Source organism: Chelonoidis abingdonii, chromosome 11 (genome assembly GCF_003597395.2).
Source record: "Chelonoidis abingdonii isolate Lonesome George chromosome 11, CheloAbing_2.0, whole genome shotgun sequence".
In the NCBI taxonomy this organism is placed as follows: domain Eukaryota; kingdom Metazoa; phylum Chordata; order Testudines; family Testudinidae; genus Chelonoidis; species Chelonoidis abingdonii.
Window position 1 is genome coordinate 53,800,517 of NC_133779.1, and position 22,124 is coordinate 53,822,640.

At 50.8% G+C, this 22,124-nt stretch overlaps 1 protein-coding gene across 4 annotated transcripts in view; it reads right to left on the reverse strand.

Moving 5' to 3' along the window:
* LOC116816132 (intelectin-like protein) overlaps window positions 1-22,124 on the reverse strand; it is a 111,791-nt gene that overhangs the window by 85,609 nt on the left and 4,058 nt on the right. For 2 of the 4 annotated variants that reach the window (XM_075071142.1, XM_075071144.1), the window contains exons 4-6: window positions 20,685-20,932; window positions 20,162-20,320; window positions 19,305-19,425 (exon numbers count right to left, since the gene is read on the reverse strand). The exons of the other annotated variants lie outside the window; for them this stretch is intronic. In XM_075071142.1, coding sequence (XP_074927243.1) covers window positions 19,305-19,425; window positions 20,162-20,320; window positions 20,685-20,932 — 528 coding nt within the window. The remainder of the gene's footprint in view (window positions 1-19,304; window positions 19,426-20,161; window positions 20,321-20,684; window positions 20,933-22,124) is intronic. 4 annotated transcript variants of the gene reach the window in all.

Here is a 22,124-nt window from a genome sequence, read left to right on the forward strand (position 1 = left end):
TCTTAGTGCGACTGTTACCTTAATGGAGGACTTCTTGGCCGCTGAGGCTCCTGTTGGACAAGGAACCCAGGACCTGACCTCAATGCCTGTGTTGATGCTCCCTGGCCCGGCAAGGGAGCCCTGGCCCAAGGCCAAACAATACCCTGGAGCCCAAACCCCTAATGCCAGTGCCCGGGACACCCCTCGACAACCTGAGTCCACCTGGCACTGATATTCTGATGGCTCAGACAAGAAGAGTCGAGGCTATGACCCCAGTCCCACCATGGAGGCGATTCCATGGCCCGGCCAATCAGAGGTGGGACCCTGCTTCTCCTGCAGCCGGTTTGGCCACTTACAACGTGAATGTCGTGAGATGGACTGTAGCTTTGGCCAAGTCAATACCAGTGAGTCTTGGGCCTGCAGGCAGTCCACCCTGAAGCTCACAACCACCATGGAAGCTGGGCAAAAATGAATTACGGCCCTCATAGACTCGGGCTGTGGCCAAACCCTTGTCAGCCAAGAGTTTGGCCCTGATCTCGCACAACCAGATGGAGAGATATGACTCCAATGTATATACAGGGATATCAAGTCATACCCCAGCACCTGGATCTCTCTGACCATCAATGGACTGATGCATGTTATGACAGTGGGGTTGGCCCCCACACGCCCCTGTCCAGTCATCCTTTGTCAGGACTGGCTGAGGTTTGCTAACCTGCTGCAGAATGCTGGTCTTGGGACACCCTCCACCTGGATAGCTATGGAGGGAGATCCTGTCATGGAAGGAGAGTATGAGGATGAGGAACCCCAAGGGGGCCTTCCTGATGAACCCACAGTCCTGGCGTTCCCTTCAGACTTCCCCCACGATGAACTCCCTTACAGATTTTTGCCATGACCAGAAGGACGACCCAACCCTCAGCTGGGCCTACGAGTAGGTAGCCCAGGTTGACGGAGATGTGACTGATCCCCTGACAGTTGCACAGTGGCCTTGATTTCAGCTGACTGGTGATCACCTCTATTGGGTCAATTGGGACCCCCAGACGCAGGAAGTCAGGAGCCAATTGGTTGTCCCCCAATGTCATAGGAAGGTTGTCTTGAAGCTCAACCATGATATTCCTGCAGCAGGCCATTTAGGACAAGAGAAGACACTGATCCGAATCCTATCTTGCTTCTTCTGGCCAAGGGGTCCATCATGAGGTGAGAGATTATTGCAGTTCATGCCCCAAGTGCCAGCTTGCCGGCCCCCCTAGAATGTCAAAAGCCACCTTGGTTCCCTTGCCCGTAGTGGAGGACTCCTTTGAGCAGGTTGCACTGGACCTGGTGGGACCCCTCCTGAAGAGTAATGCAGGATTCCAGTATAGCCTTGTCCTGATGGATTACGCTACCCTCTTCCCCAAGGCGGTCCCATTATGGAACACCACTGCCCACACCATCGTGGCAGAGCTGGTATAGATCTTTGCCCAAGTTGGATTACCCTGGGAGATCCTAACATAGTGGTCCCCAACCTGGTGCCCGCGGGTGACATGGTGCCCCCTGGGGCATCTATGGGTGCCCACCGGGGCATCTATGGGCACCCGCCTATTGACCACCGGACAAGTAGCCGCTGAAATGCTGCCGAGAAGCGACAATGTTAAGAAGCAATGCCGCCAAAATGCTGATGATTTTCGGCGGCATTGTGGCGGCGACACCTCTTGATGATGCTACTTCTTGGTGGCATTTCGGTGGATGTTTGTCCAGCGGCCACTCTCCTCGGTGGCTAGTCGTCTGGCACCCGCCACACGGAAAGGTTGGCGACCACTGTCCTAACAGATCAAGGGACCAACTTCACTTCCCGTCTGCTCCACCAAGTGTGCACCATATTGGGCATTAAGAATCTACAGACCTCACTGTACCCACCCACAGACCAATGGGCTGGTTGAGTGTTTTAACAGGACCCTAAAAGACATGCTATGAAACTTCCTCCCATAAGAATTATGCCAGTGGGACCAGCTGATCCCACTTCTATTGCTTGCTATCCGGGAAGTGCCACCATCATCTAACAAATTCTCTCCCTTCAAGCTCCTTTACAGCCACCAGCCCCAGGGCCTGTTGGATCTGATGAGAGAGACTTGGGAGCATACCCTGTCAGCCGCCCAGGGACTCTTGCAGTACGTTCTGCAGCTGCAGGGATGCCTGACTCGGGTCAGGGCCCTTGAGAGAGAAAATCTGCAAGTGGCCCAGGGAGCCTAGGAGTGAAACTACAGTCAGGGGGCCCAGTCCCACACGTCTGAGCCCAGGGACAGGGTGCTTCTCCTGCTCCTCTCAGAGGAGTCAAAACTTTTAGCCTGCTGGCAGGGGCCTTACAAGAGAGTCCGCTGGGTGGGATCTGTTACATATGAGATCTATCAGCCGGATGGGAAAAAGAAGAAGCAGATTTACTACATAAACCTCTTGAAGTCATGGGGTGCCTGTGTGGGTCTGTTGATTGCCCCGTACCCTCCCGAGCCAGCCCTAGGACCCCAGGTTCCTGATATGGTTGAGACAGAGGAACCACAATTGGGGGACAGCCTGTCAGCCGAGCAACAGAAACAAGTCTGCTGAAGATCTTCTGCAAAACTTTCACCGCACTCCCAGACCAGACCACGGTTGTGTGGCATACTATCCAGACCCTGGGAAGGCAGTCCAGAAGACCACCCGCCCCTGATTGTTGAGAGGGAAGTCCAAGCAATGGTGGAGTTGGGGGTCGTAAAGTGATCACGATGTGAATGGCGCAGTCTCATTGTGTTAGTCCCGAAGCCCAATGGGACTCTCTGATTTTGTAGAAACTTCCAGAAGGTAAATGTGATCTCAAAGTTTGATGCTTACCCAATGCCCCGGATCATTGACCTCCTCAACCATCTCGGAACAGCCATGTACATCACAACACTCAGTCTCACAAAAGGGTACTGGCAAATCCCCTTGGACCCAAGCTCCAGGAAGAAGACAGTGTTTGCCACCCCGACTGGGTTATTCCACTTCACCTGGGTGCCCTTTGGCCTCCATGGAGCCATGGCAACCTTCCAGCGCATGATGGACTGACTCCTAAGCTCCCATATAGATTACGTGGCAGCATACCTAGGTGATGTAGTGATCTACAGTCACCTTTGGGAAGATCATCTAAACCAGGTAGTTGCTGTGCTGCAAACCCTCCGAGGTGCTGGCCTCACTGCCAACCCAAAGAAATGTCGGATTGGATAGCGGGAGACTACATACCTGGAATACACCCTGGGGCGAAGCCTCGTCCACCCCCTCGTAGGGAGGGTCCAGGTGCTGCAGGCCTGCCCAATACCAACTATGAAGCAACAGGTGTGACAGTTTCTGGGCTCGGCAGAGTATTACTGATGTTTTGTCCCCGAGTTTGCATCCATTACAGCACTTCTCATGGCTTTTAACCAAAGGCAGCCCGCGCCAGGTACATTGGTCGGCAGAATGTGAGGACACATTCCAAGCCCTGAAAGAGAGCCTGTGTCGGGAACCTGTGCTCTTGAGCCCTGACTTCAGCCATGAGTTCCTGGTCCAAACAGATGCCTCAGAGGTGGGGCTCAGGGTGGTCCTCTTCCAGGAGGTGTATGGAGCAGAGCATCCCATCCTCTGTATCAGTTGCAAGTTCTTCCCCTGAGACTGCAACTATTCAGTTATAGAGAAGGAGGCTTTCGCCTTTAAATGGGCTATTAATGCCTTAAGATACTAACTTCTTGAAGCCCCTTTCGTACTGATCACCGACCACGCACCCCTAAAATGGCTATACACCATGAAAGATACCATGAGGCGGTATCTTACCTTCCAGCCATATGCCTTTACCATCAGACACAGGGCAAGTAAAGATAATGCCAAAGCAGACTTTTTGTCTCTCTTGGGGGGGTGTTGAGATACCAGATACCAGAACTGAAGACCATAGCTGGACTTATGGGAGGAGAGGTGTAGTGAGGCGGAATGGCGTCCCATGGACCCAGAGGGAGAGGGACCACTCGCAGAGCCCTGGTGGGCAGAGCCAGGCTGTGCTCACCCCTCCCACTGGAAGTCAATGGGAGGGGCAGGAAGTACAAAAGGCAGGTCTGGGAGCTCAGTTGGCAGGCAGCTGCTGAAGGAGCCAGACGCCTCCTGCCTGGTCCCGAGCTGGGGACTGCCGCAGGGCCCTGTGGTGCTGAGGTCTGGCCGACTCTGGCAGAGCCACCCGCAGACCAAGCTCCAGACAAGTTGCTGGGACTGCCGCTGGCCTTCTACCTGGACAACCCAGCAGAACCCGTACAGATCCAGGTACACCCCGTAAGGGAGATAGGAAGTAGCTCAGAGGAACTAGACAACCGTCTGCTTGAGAGCTGGCCAACTACAAGGTCAGTGTGTTGTGGGCGGATCCCCACTGACTGGGGATGAGACGTGGTGGAGTTGGGCGGCCCCATGGCCCCCCTGCCACCCCACCCCTGCAGTGGTTACGGTGCCTAATAATCCTGAAAGTTTTGTGTTTGGGTCTCGCTCAATCTCGCAGTGAAAGGCCACTGTGAGCTCACCCAGCAGCAAAGCAGGTACCCAATCCATCGGGTTAGGTCACTCAAACCAATCCATCGGGTTAGGTCACTCAAAGGCAGCTGGACGTGATGCTGGCACGTCCCTCCCTTGTGTACCATTGGCTGTGAAACACACATGCCACAACTGCACCAGCCTGCTAAGCCATTGGCTTGGGGGAACTTTGATCCTTGGGCTGTAATTCCCAGTACAACACTGACCTAAACTCATAACTTTCAGGAGTTAAATCACTGCCACCGCCATTGTAACCACCAGCGGAGGATTATCCACTGGGCCAAAGCAACCTGCTCCACCTGCCCAGCGCTTCTGCCAGGGAGCAGGGGAAGGCCCCATGTCCCGACCGAGCAAGGGGTGGTGGGGGACTGTAGGTGGGTTGGGGTGGGGCTCCCACTTGCTCTGGCCCATGGCCCCACAAAACTGTAATCTCCCTCTGGTAACCATGCAGTCACCACAGCACCAGCATGCTGAGTTGTCGTGGTGTGATTTCCCCCTGGCAGTGCTAGTGTCTCCATGCTCTATCCCTGTCTTAGCCACAAGGGTGGACCTGGTTGTCCTTGATGGTAAATTATTGACCAAGCTAGGATTCATTTGTGCTGCTGCCCAGGCTCCAGCTCCTCTGAACTTTCTGCCCTCTTGTCTCTGGCTCTGCTGCACTCAAGGCCATCCTTAGGCATATGCAGCATACCTGCTGAAAGTTTGGGGCACCTCTGGGTCTTAGTGTCCTCCCTTCCACATCATCCTATCCCTGTTCTGACTCTTCCTGCGGGCTCTCACAGCTAGCTGCTGCAGCCTGATGACTCTTACTCCGGAGGGGATACAGTAATTTAAAAGTAAAAAAGCCTTCTAGCCTGTCAGCCCTATGAGCACAACACTGAAACGGTTAAAGAGCCATTCAAGTGGAAATAAAGCCATTTAACAGGCATTTGCCAACCCCCAAGTATCTACTGTCAGTTTCTGAATTTACTGACAAAAACAGTTGTGCATTATTGTAATATTTACTCAGAACACGTTAGTCTACAGGACTAATTTAGTTTATAATTTGCTTTAAAAATATTTCATTAGTGTGTTGCTGAAGATGATAAAAGCACATCTCTGAAAAACTCTTGAAGAAAGCCCTTAGAGGAACAACTCCCCTTTCCTGCGAGATAGCTGGATAAATGAGTTTCCCTTTCTTTACTTCTATTTGATGAATTAGTTTCAAAAGAACCCTCTAGTATAATCAGTAAGATATAAAATCTTTAGTTATGCCTAAAATCTTTGGAAACGTATTTTTAAACATTGGTGAAATTTCATAAACATGTCTATTGTTATGGAGATCACACAAAGTAAATTAGTGTTCTCTCTTTCTAAAAGCAGTGAACATTGTTATTGACACTAAACCTCTGTGACTGATTAATTTAAAATAATGTCTTTGTTTCAGTGAGTTAAATATATAGTAATCTGGAATGATTACTTTATGAAGGCTTAAGAGAACATTTCAATTATAAAATCAGCTTAGAAATACTGATTAAGAAAATGTAAAACAGAGAAGAGCTGCATCATTTAGTCCATGATATTTATTGTTGTTGTCAGGGTTCCCTCCCCACCCTGAATTCTGTGATACAGACGTGGAGACCCGCATGAAAGACCCCCTAAGCTTATATTCTACCCGCTTAGGTTAAAAACTTCCCCAAGGCACAAATTTCTTTTTCTTGTCCTTGGACAGTATTGCTGCCACCACTAAGTGATTTACACAAAAATTCAGGGAAGGGTCACTTGGAATCCCTATCCCCCCAATACCCCAAAGCCCCTTCACCCCCATTCCTGGGGAGGCTTGAGAATAATATACCAACCAAATGGTTAGCAATGTGAGCACAGACCAGATGCTTCGTCTTCAGGACCCTGAAAAGCAATCAGGTTCTTAAAAGAAGGACTTTCTTTATAAAGAAAAAAATAAAAGAATCACACCTGCAAAATCAGGATGGAAGGTAACTTTACAGGGTAAATAAAAGATTTAGAATACAGAGGATTCCCCTCTGGCTCAACTTCACAGTTACAAAAACAGGAATAAAACTATCACTGTAGCATAGGAAAATTCACAAGCTAAAGCAAAAGATAACCTAACACATTTCCTTGCCTACTTACATTTTCTGTAGTTTTAGATGGATTATTCTAGGTATATTTTCAGGAGATGTTATACCTGCTTGGTCTCTCCCTCCATCCAGAGAGGGAACAACAAAGAGAACGACAAACAAATCCTCCCCCCGCCAGATTTGAAAGTATCTTCTTTCCTAACTGGTCCTTCTGGTCAGGTTCCAGCTAGGTTATTTGAACTGATAAACCCCTTACAGGTAAGGCGATTCAGTACAGCTGCCAAGGAGGGATTTTATGCTACCCTTCTCTCTATATTTATGACAGTTGTATTCAGCAGGACAGCTGACTCACCCTTACTACTAAGTTTTTGCAAATAAATCTCTGACAAACTTCAGGGTATATCAAAAAACCTGTGACTTACATTTTTTATTCCCAAGTTTAGTGCTTTTAATTAGTTACCTTCTGCATGTCCAGTCTTCGCCTCCTGGCGTGCAGTGGAAAACATGCTCCATTTTATTTAGAAAGAAATTGCAGAAGAATTTTTTTTTTCAAATGTCATTTGCTTCATTTGGGATCAGGGGTTTGGCTGGAAGGAGGTGATCAGGGAGGGGAAGGGAAGAGAGGAGAGAGACAGTGGGGAGAGGGCAAGGCCTGGGCACTGGGGGTGGTGTCTGGGGCAGAGCAGGGGTGGAGTATGGGCAGGGCCACAGGTGGGCAGGGGAGCTAGGCTCTCCAAGCGGCAGCTTCATTCACCGCTCATGACAGCAGGTAAGAGCGGTTCGGCTCCCACACACCCAGTGTGCAATGCAATTTCCTTCGGCAGGGGCCATATTCACAGAGCCGAATGCGCCGGTGCCGCGCATTCTGTGTGAGGGTATGGGGGTCTCTGCAGGGAACTTGGACTCTCCTCCACCATGAGGCGGGCTGGGCATCTCGGTATCCCTTGCTGCCTTGTCCTTCCCCCTTGCCAGGCTGCGAGCCCGAGCTGCCATTGGGCATAGGGGCACCAGTTTAATAATACTGCGTAGGGCCCCATAAATCCTAAGGACGGCCCTGGCTGCACTCTCCCCTTTCTGGACTCTCCCTTGGCTTTCTGCCTTCTGGAATCTGATCCCTGATGGGCCTTCTCCTTTCTGGGGTTTGTTTTCCAGGGCTCCTTTCCTCAGCTCTGCTGTCTGCCGGGTTCTCTGGCACTAAAGAGATCCCTCGCCATAGTGATGGCGGAATCATTGAGACTGATTGTGACCTCAACATTAAAATGGATGATTAATCCTCTGAAAGAGCCCAGGATATGAACTCAGACAGCTGGGCACATGCTCGATCAGGGTTTGGGCTGGCAGCTGTGGCGAGAAGTCTTGAAATGATTCCTTTGTCGGTGGGCCTCTCAGGCTCAACCTCAACAAGCCAAATCTAGTTCCCTCTCTGTCCGCACAATTCACAGGGTCAGTTCTTGACTGGAAGGCAGAGAAAGCCGTCCAGCCCTCTTAAGGCAGGCTATCATAAGCCTCTTTCCCAAATCTGGACCTTAGTGTCCAGAAATCTGGGTGCCTAGCATGAACCTCCAAGCTTAATTACCAGCCTGGATCTTATCTCGCTGCCACCAGACAGGAATTACAGCGCCTGCCTCGCTCTGGTCCCCCAAAACTTTCCCTGGGAACCCCAAGGACTCAGAAGCTGAGTCTCACAACAAAGGGAAAATAACCCACTTCCCTTCCCCTTCTCTCTCCACCAGACTTTCCTCTCGGGCTAACCTGAGAGTTACTGATGCAATCTCTTATACATCACAATACCAAGAAGCAGGTCTCCTCTCTTCCACAAAGAGACAAACCCAAAGACAAGAAAACAGAAAAGATTCTATCTCTCTTCCCCGTAGCTTCTTCCCGCCCGGACTCAAGAGTTACACCAGAGAACAGCTTTTCCCCTCCCCCCGTCTTTCCTTTCTCTCACCAATTCCCTGGTGCTGCAGAGCTTCACCCTCCATAGATCTAACACAAAGAGAATTCCCCTTCCCTTCGTTCCTTAGCCTACCCGAGAGAAAAAATCAAACGAAGTCTTAAAAAAGAAACTTTTTATAAAAAAAAAGAAAAAATGACAGGAACATAATCTCTGTATCAAGTGACCAACAGGGCATTGCTTATAAGAAAAATATGAATAAACAGTCTGATTATTAAAGATATCCAATTGAAACATTCCAGCAAAACACACTGTAAATACACCAAAACAACATAAAAGGCTATATTGTTTCCTAACCTGTACTTACAATTTGGAAACAGAAGATTAGAGATAGAAAGAACTTCTCATAGCTGAGAGTCAGACAAAAAGACTCAGACCCCCCAAAATTTCCCTCCCTGATTTTGAAAAATCCAGTTTCCTGATTGGTCCTCTGGTCAGGTGTTTGGTTCCCTTTGTTAACCCTTTACAGGTAAAAGAAACATTAACCCTTAGCTATCTGTTTATGACACAGGCACTCAAATACCACAGGACATGCTTTGAGAGAAGGTTCAGGATAGACACCTTAACACACTTAAAGCACCTTCACCAAACAAGGACACTCTACCAGCGAACTCGATTTCATCATGGAATGGGCCACCCAGCTACCTTGAGAGAACCTGCTTCAATGCAGAAAACTGCCCCACTAACTACACACGCCAGCTTGTCACTTACCATCCTACACTGGAACTTATACGGGATATCATCAAACAATTACAACCTATACTTGATGGGGACCACATCCTGAAATCAATCAATCCCAAACCCCCTCTTCTGCCCTTCAAACAACCCCCAACTTTGCCAAGCTCATCGTCAGAAGCCAACTCTCCAAATACCAAGACCCACCAACTCAAAGCAGCATCAGGCCCTGCCAGAACAACCTATTCAAAACCTGCAGACACATCTGTGGCACTGCACCCCATTTGCATCATAGAGGTATCATTATGATATGATTATGACATAGCTCTGATGCATCTTGTACAAAAAGTGTCATGTGAGATGTCCATGAAAAAGTTATGGTTTGTTGAATATGATTATCCTATTTGTGTGCATGTATCATTTCTGTATTTGGAGTTATGAAGATTGACTATGTGTCTGTATTTCAAGTGTGGTTACACCTGGGTGACACCCAGTAGGTAAGATGCTTCCAGTCTAGACAGCTGATTGTGAATGGCCTATTCATCCATTAAGGAAACAATAGGCCTTGGGAGAAGCTTATCCCCCACCTGGTGAGCCGCCCTGGAAACGGAGCACGCAAGGGTATGTGACCAGATCACATGATACTAAACTCCATTTTGGCACCTTTATTTTTCCACAAACTTAACTTGGAACAAATTGGTTGGTGTCTCCTGTTTGTCCATAAGTGGCTTAGGTAAAGCACAAAGACAACTCAGTTGTGTGTGTGGCACCACCTGCTGTCATGCTGGGTGATAACAGGGCCTGGAGAGCCTGGCTGTGTCACCAGCAGAGCAGTGTGAGAGAGGCCAGCCCACCTGAAGTGTTAGGGGCCACAGCGGTTCCATCGGCTCCCCAAATGCACCCGCGGGGTGTGACAATCAGTCACAACATCTCCACTGCTAGGGTGACCAACACCCCCTGTTTGCCTGCTCACCTCCCTGCTGTGAGGTGTAGTTGAATTCATAGCACAGATTACGAGCACAGTTTTCTGTATACACAAATACATCGATTCGGAATCACAGTGTGTTTGTCCCTTATAATCATTATTGAACTTAGAACGTTACAAGCTTTCATAAAAGACCTTCTAGTCTACTAACAGTGAACACAATCAGAGGAATTTATCTGCTTATTTTTAGGGTTTAAACCTTCTTTTCTCTCCTTGGCCTTTCTGGACCCTGATGGTCACAATGGAATCTTCAGGGAATTTAGCTGCCACAAGCAAAAAAACTTCTACCAAGCACATGTGAAGTGCAGTTTTCCAAAAGGCTTATACTCTGCCCAAGTTTGGGCTGATGTTCACCAGGCTGGCAAAAGGCACATCCCTGACCCAAAGACCATCCCAACTCCCAGCCCCACGCCATGGCGGGCTAGAGCAGTGCAGATAAAATGTTGTCAGAATGGCATCATGTGCGAAAAACAATGTTCTTGGTCTCAGAAACCACTGAACCCTTTGGCTGAAAATAATAATAATAAAAATAATTAATAATGAAACCCGCCATGAGGCAGACAGCTGGCATGGAAAACTGCAGCCCAAAGGGTTGAAGTCTGGCAAATTTAGATTGAGCTGAGAACAGGGTCTTGTCCTGGGCAGTGGGAGGCACTAATAATTGGGTGTGCAACCAGCCCCACCTGTAGCAAGGGGAGGGAGCATAGCCTAGTGGATGAATCATTGGACTGGGGCTCAGGAGACCTACAGTCTATTCCTGGCTCTGTCAGTGGATTGCTGGACGACCTTGGGAAAGTTACGTCTGTGACAGATGCAGAGCTACGAAGACATGGAATATTCAAAGACTTTTGTATCAACTCTATCAGTGGGATCTGTATCTTTAGGGGCTGGCTAGTGATGGTATTCCTGGCTCCATGGGTGAAAGAAGAGCTGTTTTCTCAAGGAAAGAAAGACAACAGGTGGGTAATTAACACAAATCTCCAACACACAAACAGTGTTGGTAACAAGGCTTGTGAAGTTTGGTCCTCTGGGGACTATTATTGACTGGTTGGACCTGGTTAAAGGCCTCATAAGAAAAAAGTAATGATACTGTATAAAAGATCAGCCTGATCAAAGGAGGGTCCAAGAAATGACCTGAACTGGTGACCAGACAACACCTGTGGCAGGATTTGAAGCACTTAAAAACCTGCCAGGGTCACCCTGGGGGCGGTGGTGAGCACCTGCTGAGCTAGACCTCGGATACACTGTTTATTCGTTCAGAGACGTTTGCTCAGAAATGCTTTTTTTGTGAACAAACGGGACTTCGCTTTCTGAGAGCTGCCTGGTCACCGCCTAACCCAGCAACAGCCCGGCAGAGAACAGGGCTGCAGAGGCTGAGCTGATCATTGTGAATTGCAGCCTCAGGCCCAGCTCTGAATGGAGAGGATTGCAGAATCCAGCCCCAAGAACAGTGACAGCTCAGAACCTCTCAGCCCTCTCTGGGTCATAAGGGGAGTAAATCACACCGAGACCCCAGCGCACTTCACTTTCTTTATTTGCATCACAGATGTCCACAGTTGTGGCCATAATTCTCCTCCCAGGGAGCAGCTGTATCTGGAGCGATGCAGAGTCCTTCACTGGGTCATGCCAGCCTTTCCGAACTCAGCGGTAGAACAGCAGCACTGCGGATTCAATCATCTCCTTGGATACGCTCCAGTGCTGATGGGTTCCGTACCCGTCCCAGGCAAAGGCAGGGAAATCGCCACACTGAACCGGGTTCCCTTCTGGGAAGAACCCTCCTCCACCTATGCAGTGCTGTGGAGAGTGCAGAGGAATTGCCAGGCAGGAGCAGAGCAGGGGCCCATCTAGCCACTCTCCTGTCTCCAGGACAGTGCCAGCTGCTTCAGAGGAAAGTGCAAAAACCCTGCTATAGCCAACTGGCAAATAATCTGCTCACAGAGAAAGTTACGTCCTGACCCTGCACAGTCAGAGGGCAGCAGGTGCCCTGAAGCATGAGGGTTTAAATCCCTTCCTAACTCTTGGGACCAGAGCCTCCATTGCCCCAACTCTTGTGCAGTCCCTTACCCTGGTGCAATGGGTCCCCAGATGTCAGCGTTTGCCACTCCCTTTCCACTGGTGAGAACGCCTGCACAAGGGGCAGGGCTGGTTTAGGCCATTGGGTTTTGTTGTTGTTATTAATTATTTGCATTGCAGTATCGCTTCAGAGCCCCAGTCCTGGACAGATCCTATGGTGCTAGGTGCTGTACAGACACAGAACATCAATACGGCCCATGCCCCAAGGTGCTCACAATCTATCCTTTACCATAGGAGTTTGGGGGAGACCTGCACTGGGAAGATTGGCAGGGGCCAGAAAGGCTGATGCAGAAATCCCTGCGGAAGCTTCTCTGGCATGTGCTATGCAGGAGGTCAGACTAGAAGATCCATCATACTGGCCCTTCTGGCCTTTGCATCTGTGGATCTGTGAAGGCACCAGAGAAGGGGCTGCTGGGGAAGGGGCTGCATTGGTGTGTATCACACCCTAGAACAGAAATCAAGTCTTGAGCTGTCAAGGCAGCATGTCTGAGTGAATACAGAACTAGACTGGGACTCAGGCGATCTGGGTTTTAGTCCTGGCTGTGCCTCAGTTTTCCCTTCTGTAAAATGGGGGTGATGATACTGACCTCCTCTGTGCGGCACTTTAAGATTTGATGAAAAAAGCCATAGCAGAGCTGGGGATTATTATTACAAATGCTACAGCTAGGACCCTATCAAATTCATGGTCCATTTTGGTCAATTTTCTGGTCATAGGATTTTAAAAATCGTAAATTTCATGATGTTAGCTATTTAAATCTGAAATTTCACAGTTTTGTAATTGTAGGGATCCTGATCCAAAAAGGAGTTGGGGTCACAAGGTTATTGTAAGGGGGCTTGCGGAACTTCTACCCTTACTTCTGTGCTGCTGCTGGCGGTGGCGCTGCCTTCATTGTTGGGTAGCTGGAGGGTGGCGGCTCTTGGCCGGGATCCCAGCTCTGAAGGCAGAGCCGCCGCCAGCAGCGGCACAGAAGTAAGGGTAGCATTGCATGGTATGGTATTGCCATGCTTACTTCTGCACTCCTGCTGGTGTAGCACTGCCTTCAGAGCTGGGCCCCCGGCCAACAGCCTCTGCCTTCCAGCTTCCCAGCTCTGCAGTCAGCACAGACTTAAAGGTGGCAGTGCCGTGACTCCCTAAAATAACCTTGTGACCCCCTGAAACTCTCTTTTTGGGTCTGGACCCCCAATCTGAGAAATGCTGGTCTACCCTAGGAACCAGGGCCGTCCTTAACCATAGGCAGAACAGGCAGCCGCCTAGGGCACCACTAGGTCTCGGGGCACCGCTCTGCTGGGAGCCCCGACAGATGGGAAGCAGTGGAGCATGTAAGAGCAGGGCTGTTGGGTCCTAAGAGAGATGAATGCAGCACAGCTGCCTGAGGTGAGGCGGATGCCTGTGCGTGGTTTGTCGAGTCTCTGATGGAAGGCGGTGGGCGGAAGAACTCATCATGCTGGGCAGGATTGGTACCAGATCGTTCCTGATTTTATAGGGGCGTCCGATTTTTGGTCTCTTATTCTTATTTCTAGGCTTCCTAATATCCCGCGACGTCACAATTCTAGTCCTCGATTTTATCTTTCTAAGATGTTGTTCTGGATCGCTCCACTAGGATGGAGGGTAGATTGGTGGATCCAATGTATATAAGACCAAAGCTTCCCGAGAATACGGACGGGACCTATGATAATCAGGCATCTGATCTGGTCACGCCTAGCGGGGAGCGAGCATCTCTCTCCGGCTGGCAGCCGAATCTGTCTACTCACCGGGGGAAGCTGCACAGGGGCAGGTGAGTGCTGTGGCTACAATGGGTGCCCTGTCACTGAGATAGATGCTGTGCTAGATGACTTCATCCAGGGGTTGGGCTGGCGCGTGGGTGCACTCATCTTCGCTGTTGATTGATCCTGTAGGGTTTTGGCTGCTCGTTGTTGCCACTCCCTCGCGTACGACCCGCCAAGAAGGTGGATTTTGGGGTCCTCCCAGGGATTGATCCACCTACTCATCCCTCCTGCATATCTAAGGCGTCTGGGGAAACCCAGTAGGCGTGGGGGGTGAGCCAACATGGAAGGCAGTACTGCGTTGCTCATTTAGATTGTCATTTAACATAATTTTGTTCGCTAAAATGCTTGCTAACAATCCTGAAATCAATTCAATATTTTTGTTAAAAAAAAATCAATCCTTAGCCCTCAAACCAGAAAATTAAGTTTGTTGACAAATTTTTTGTGATAAGTTGTAGATGGTTTGGGAAGGGAGTGGGCTCATGTTTTCATCAGAGAGACAAAAGATAAGTGACTGACTTCTTATAGCCCTGTTACTGCTAAATAGAGTCGCTCCAATCTATACTGTAATCGTGTCTTGATCTCCTTACTATGTATAGGAGGGGTCGGAGCCTACCAGCACATGTGCCAAAGTGGCCGCAAGCTGATTTTGATGGCATGGCAGCGGTGGATGCCTGAGCCGGCTCAGCCTGCATGCTCCTGGTGGTTGCCGGTGCTGGCTTGCCATCGGTTGTTTCTTCCACCTCAGGGTTCCGCGGCCACCAGCCCCGACTGCAGTCACGCCATTGCTGGCGCGGGGGACTCCCAAAGGAAACCCCAAGCTGGCACGCAGGTGCGCAGAGTCGCAGCGTGTGGCTGATACCCCTGGCTGACCACTCTGAAACGCTGTCAGCCTGGGTTCCATTTCACGTCAGGCTGGCAGCTTGGCTGAGCAGGAACTAAAATTCACACGAAATAGGAAAACAAGAGCAACTTACCTGGACAAAGTGTCAAGGAAGCCTAGTGATGAGTTGTGTCCACTGACAATATATGTTTCTTGCTGGCTAGTCTACCAAGTATGAGGTACGTGGCAGTGGACGAGTATCCCGCATGAAGAGCCATTGCCCCAAGAATTGTCAGCTGAGCTGCATGTTCATTTCAAGCGGTAAACTCGCGCCTCGTTTGGGATGAACGTCTGCCATCGGTTCCAGTGTGCAAAGCTAGCATTAATCCTAGAGGTGTTTGCTGCCCACAAAATGCGCCAGAATTTCGAGTGGCATTATTGGCAGATGTCTTGTCTGCGTGGCCAGTATCTGCGAGGTGTCATCTGAGAGTGTCCCTGCGGGCCGCATGGCACTTCTGCGGTGTCACTGCTGTTGGGACCCTGACCTAGAGAGCTCCTGAACCACGGCGGATCGTTTTGATTTAAATCTGTGATGAAGAATGAGTAGCTTGTTACCCAAATGTGTGGGCACATGCAAAATTTTTCTGATAATGGACATTGTACAGTTTACTCATACCAGCAAGACTTGTTGACATAGTATCACTAAGTTGTGTGTACATTGGCTCTACTTCCGTATGCAGCACTGATCTAGATTGCCTGTGATTTACTAGTCGTCAGGTAGTTTCTTCTCATGGAACTAAAGCTCGAGTTAAACATCTGCACTCTCCATTTTGTCTGTTTTTTGGATGTACGTGTAGAGAGCGGATCTCTGTATTGCTTTGGTTCTTGTCTATCTTGCGATATTCATTAACATAGACTATTTCATTCTTGTGTCTTTGTTTATACTGATATGAGCCATTCTACTGAGTTTTGCATGTACTCGAAATATAGCCGGCTAGAATCGGATTGGTTGTAGATTAGAGACATATCGGCTTGTTTCAATGACCTTTCTTCATAGAAATTTCCGAATTAAGAGTGTTGTACAAATTTAACAAATTTATATGTCTTTGCTCCTTCGTGCAAATCCAGATAGTTTTTTCTCAGTTTGCTGTGGTTCTTTTAGTGCGTGAGTTTGATTTTCAGTGGTTGTACTTGGGTGCTTCTTGAGGTGTATTAAATCTGGGTTTTGTGTAATAACATGGCGTGGCAGGTTTTCCTAGATAGTATGTTGAATGGCTTATGGTTTGTGTGTTGCTAATGAGCGCATATCTATGTTGCTCAGGTTTGGTCAGCCTGGTTTAATAATTCGCCTTTTGTCGTCTTTATCCATTAATTCGTGAAGGACGGCCCTGCTAGGTAACCGTGTCTTTATTGAGGGTTAGTAGCCATCAAAGACCTATGTGATTTCACAGTGGGTGAAACCGAGATTTCGCGTGCAATCGCGTGACGCTGATTGTGTTCTTATGGCCAGGAATTTGTGTATGTGGCCGCTAGCTTACAATCTTCAGTGAGTCCCCTGGACCTCGCTTGTGTGGTCCGGATGCGCGTGTGTCCATGAGAGGTGGTTGTATTTCAACTACTTGCGGGGGCCTCTTGTATCTGTGGCTAGATGCTTTGCGGCATTGGCCTCTGCCTGCTTAGCCGAAGTTTTAGTTACATATGGCTTTGTGAAAGAGTCTTTGTTTCCCAGTGTTTGTGCATATAGAGTGCGCACAGGTGCGGCTTTCTGAAGCAGGCTTGGTGTGATGTATGGGGTGAGCCGCTGGGTAAGTCTTTTCGCCTCCCTTGTCAAGTCTGCCCCAAGGAGATTAACATCCTTCCCCTTGGGCCTGTCCTGTGGGGAAGCATGGCCTCTACGTGTGTTGACAGTGTTGTTGTCCCTGGCTGGCACGGGTTGGCATAAACTGATCCTACCCTGGCGCGGCCGGAGTGCGAGCTAGAAACAGTTTCTTGTTGCTTAGTGGAGTTTTCCGACGCGCCTGACAGTGACACTAGCAGCCCATAGGTGATCAGCTGGCCTTTGCTCCAACCAGGGGTGGGTGGGTGGGGTTGTGTGGTTTGTGGGGTGGGTGGTGGGTGTGGGTTGTGTGTGTGGTGGGGTGTTGGGGGGTGGTTGTGGGGTGGGTGGGTGGGGTTTCTGGTGTGTTTGGGTGTGGTGGGTTGTGGTGGGGGTGTGGGTGGGGAGTGGGGGGTGGGGTGGGTGGGGGTGGAGGTTGTGGTGTGGGGGGTGGAGTGGTGTGTTGGTGATGTGTTGGGGGGGATGTTTGGGGGGTGGGTTGGGGGGTGGGGGCGGAGCGGGGTGTGGGTGGGTGGGGTGGGGGTGGGGGGCGGGTGTGGGGTGGGGGGTTGTGTGGGTGGTGGGTGGGTGGGGTGTGGGTTTTGGGGTGGTTGTGGTGGTGGTGTGTGTGGGTGGGGGCGGTGGGTTGTGGGGGGGGAGGGGGGGGGGGGGGGGAGGGGGAGGGGGGACGGTGGGGGGGGCGGGGATAACCCCACCCTGTCCAGTACTCACATGCTCGGTATTACAGCCGTCACTTCACCCCAGCGACACAGCAGCCCATGCTGCCTTCTCAGTATTAAACACACGGAATGGATGTAGCCGACAACATTCACTGGTGACAGAAACGGAGTCAGGATATGTTGCCATGGAGAGGCGGAGCAGATGGGAGAGTGCACTGATCCAGCCCTCTCGTAAGTCCCTATGTGTGAACTAGGATGACTGGGGACTAGGATCTGGACGTAGCCCAGGATGGATCGAGGAAGTACAGTCTTCAGTTGGCTGTTCACAGCTCTGTCACTTGCCAGGATCGTTACATTCCTAAGCGCTGGTCTGTGTAGCATGTTAAAGTGGGGAAACAACCCCATGCTGTCTCGGTGAGGGATTTTCCATTTTGCTCTCTCGTGGGCCATCATTTTCCCTTTCTTTCATCAGTGATACTCAGACTGCAGCCATTGCAGCCATTAGGTGGGTCTTTTTCAATATGTCTCCTGCGGCCTCTTGCAGCTATGATACATTGATATTAAAACACTATTTGATTAATTATAACCAAGCTAAGTTATTAACCAATCAGGATGCTTTTACTATGTTATTAACCCAGTTAAGGTTTATCACCTGGCACTAAGTTATTACTTTTTGCTTGTGAGAATAATTATAAATATTTTGCCTGTCGATTACTGTTTAACTATGACATAGTACTATAGGTTAAATGAAACAATGGAATCCACCTCTGTAACTCGTTTTGGGTAATGCTGATCATAGAGAAGACTATCAGGGTTGGAAGGGACCTCAGGAGATCATCTAGTCCAACCCCCTGCTCAAAGCAGGACAAATCCCTAGATAGTTTTTGTTTACCCCTGTTCCCTAAATGGCCCCCTCCACGATTGAACTCACAGCAGTGGGTTTAGCAGGCCAATGCTCAAATCACTAATTTGACTCCTGAACCTCTTAAGTCTGAGTATCGCTGCTCTAAACAAAGATCATCCAGGCTGGAACAGGCCCAGGGCTTAAATTCAGATGGAGTTGTCCAAAGCAGAGCTCTGGTAAATATTTTCACACACCCCCTGGAGTTTTTATAGCATGTTGGGGGGTGGGTACATGGGGGCGGGGCCTCTGGGAAATACTCCTGGGGGAATTCTGTGGCACTGCACAATGCAGAATTTTGCAGCAATTAATGGGGTTTTGTGCAGAATTTCCTTTTCCCCCACAGAAATGGGCTGCAGTGCTGCTGGCCACCAGTAGGGGCTGCTGGACTCAGCCCAGCTCTGCTTGCACATAGAAGATACTGCCTGGGGCAGGGGGGGAGAGCTGGAGGGTTCCTAGCACCAAAGGGAAGGAGGCAGCGTGCAGCAAACTCAGTGCAAGCCCTGCCCGGGCCCCAGCATTAGTCTGTGTCTCCCTTTGGATCCCTGGGCTCTGAGGAGGAGCGGGGTGGGTGCCTGAGCTGGGGGGGTACTGCGGCTGGGCTCTGTGGGGAAGGAGTGCAGGTATCTGGGCAAAGGGGGACTGTGGCTAGGCTCTGGGTGGATGGGGGTTTGGGTATATTGGCTGGGGGGGCTGCGGCTGTGCTCTGGAAGGAAGGAGGTGTGACTGTCCCCCTAGTTGGGCTCCGGAGGTAGAGAAGCAGGATCTGGGTTGTCATACAGGTTTCTTTAACTCTCTACTCCTTGGGAAAGTTTTGTGTTTCTGTATTGTCACAGACAGACTTGCTGACAGGTATTTTGAAATAAATTACCAACATACCTGAAACTGGCGTGACAAGTAACATTTGCAGAATTTTAAAATATTGTGTGCAGAATTTTTAATGTTTTGGCACAGAATTCCCCCAGGAGTGAGAATTTAAGCCCTCGGCAGGGCTGGTCTGTGCCAGTGGAGAGGCAGAACCCGCACGCTCACTGCAGACTTACTTCGTCCGTTTGGAGAGTAATAGTTGGCGGTTTGCTGGGCATCGCCATAGTCGTAGATGACGGGCACGGCGGGGCCATTGTTGGTCTTGCAGACGCCGGCGCCATATTTCACTGGGTATTTCTGGGAGACACAAACACAGCGAGAATCCAGTGTTAGTTTCTGTCCCCGAGTCAGGGCAGCTCCAGCTCAAACAATGCAGCGTTCACTGACAAATGCTCGATGGGTGATTTGTTCAATCAGTACTGCTGCCCACATGGGGCAGGGACTGTTTGGAGCAGGGACTGTTGTTCTATTTTTGGGTCCGTGCAGCACCTAGCACCGTGAGGTCCTGGTCTCTGGGAGATCTGCTAGGGGCTGGCACAATGTAGGTGAGAATCAGCATGTGTGGAACCTCATTACCCACCACTCTGGCACTGAGGAAATACCCCTGGTAGGATGCCTGAACCCCAAAGCCGGGGCTCAAGAGTGAGTCGAGGGCCTGGTCTAGCACCAAATCACCTGTATCCAATGGCCTCCCATCTCCAGGGTGTGAGGTGGGGTCAGTCTCCATGGCCCATTCAGCCTCTCTGCTGAGTATGTTAGCATGTCAGAGACAATGGGGGTTGCTGGTTTGGAACGTGAACACCAGCAGTTGCCTGAGCACAGCCAGCTCATCTCACACCAAGGTCACAGTCAGACTCCAATGGGCTGTGTCGAGGGGAAGACTCCTTGTCCCATTATCGGCCCCCCAGCATGGAGCGCTTTTAGAGTGTGGAGAATTTTCCCACCCCAGCTCCTCCATCTACACTGGGGCCAGCAGAGCCACCCGGACCCTCCTGCACACGCCCCTGCAAAGCCCCCAGCCCAACGCCCTCACCTGGTAGAGTCTGAGGAGGTTCCCCCCCTCCAAGGACAGGAAGCCAGTCTCGGTGTGGTACCTCAGGATGGACCTGTTCTTCCATTCCTTCAGGGGCGTCTTGTTGGTTACGTGCCACACGGACAGGTCCTGAGCTTGCAAATCGTAATAACCAGGGTTCTGAAAAGCGAGGACCCAGTTGAAACCTCTCAGCCACATCCCAGGTACTTACATCACTGGAGCATCTGGGCACATCACCAGCTGTGGTCTATGTATCCTGACACTCGCCCCACAAGGCGAGAAGCACAATCCCCATTGTACAGGGGGGAACTGAGGCACAGAGACTAGGTGACTTTCCCTAGATCACACAGGGGATCAGTGGCAGGGCAGGGAATGGAAGGCAGGGCTGCCTAGCTCTTCACTAGTGCCTGCACCACTGGACCATCCCCCCATATAATCCCCATGCCCATGTGCATTCAACCACATTCTAACGCTCCCTCTCCCCCCAGCAGGTAGCTATTGGCCATGGAGAAGGGGACCCCACCTTGTAGTCATCACTGGTGGAGCCCATCGCGGAGCCAAAGGTGTTGTAATTGGCCCAGTTGCCCTCTCCCTCTGGGTAGTTGTCATTGCTCCCCTGCTGGCTGGACCAGCGATCACCATTGGTGCACTTGCCGTAGACGTTGTTCTCGTGCACGCTGGCCACCAGGGTCCAGCCGCCCCCCTTGGTGGTCATGTCGCAGAAGGTCTGGTAGATCTCGCCATTTTCAGTGCGCAGGGTGTAAATCCCATCTGCAGGGGGCAGGGTGGGAAGGGGGGAGCACCGAGCTGGTCAGCCAGGGCTGGGTAAAGGGGCAGGGCCCTCTCGGAGCCAGCCATTAAATGGGAAACACTCAAGTGAGGAGCTCCTAGTGCCCTGCAGCAGAGCCCAAACCCGGAGTCACTGGAGCAGGACGTGCCCCTGCATCCGGGAGCAGATTCCCAGGGACACTAAAGCCCCCTTGGCAGCAGGAAGTGAGTGCAAATTACAAGGACTCCCAGAGGACGAGGCCTGAGCCTTTCCACCCACAAGCTGTAGCACTTTAATGATACCGGTGTAGTTACAGCGCTACAACTCCTTAGTGTGGACACAATTTATACTGGCTTAAAGGGGCTTTATACTGGGATAGCCGTTCCCATAGGGGAGGGAAATAGGCTGTTCCTGTCTAAGGCACCTTGCTCCCAGTATAACTGTGTTCACACTGGGGCTGCATTAGTATCAATATATGAGGAAAAACCATCCCCTGACCTGACACAGTGACATCAGGACAGACGCCGTGCGCAGACAGGCCTAAGTATAACTAAGAATCAGGCCCGGGGGCAATTTATGCTAAGGGAGGGCCCCGGGCCCACCTGCTGTGTGTGTCCCTGTGCTGTGTCCCTTTTTTGGGCCTGAGCCTGTGGTGCACAATGGGTGGAACAGAGCCAGGCAAAGAATCTGCCACCCACTGGCTACACCCGGATTGTCAAAGGTGCTGAGCACCCGCCCCGGATGTCACCTGGCGTTGGAGGGGCTCAGCCCCAAGAGCAGCTTCTGGCCTCCCTGTCTGAGTCCTGCAGGCCCTTCCGCCAGCTGAGACTCACACCACGGTCCATCCGGGGGGGGCGGGGATTTTCAGAGGCACACGCTGGGAGTTGGGCACCTCTGTGCCACTTGTGCCTCTGAAATTCTCTGCTGGGGGAGACCAGCCAGACCCTGATGAGGCAGCAGGAGCCCTGTACAGGGTGATCATCCGCTCCTGTCCAGCAGGGCTTAAAACAGCCCTGGGAGAGGGCTGCAGCAGGGGAACAGCTGGGCTGATGGGCAGAGCAGCTGCAGCTGGGGCCACGCCCCAAATGGAGCACAGCTGGCCCTTATAAAAGGGCTGTGAGCCAGGGGCTGAAAGGGTCTCCCGCTAGCTGAGGAGGGAGATGGAGTGGAGCAGGGCTGAGGAAAGGGCAGAGG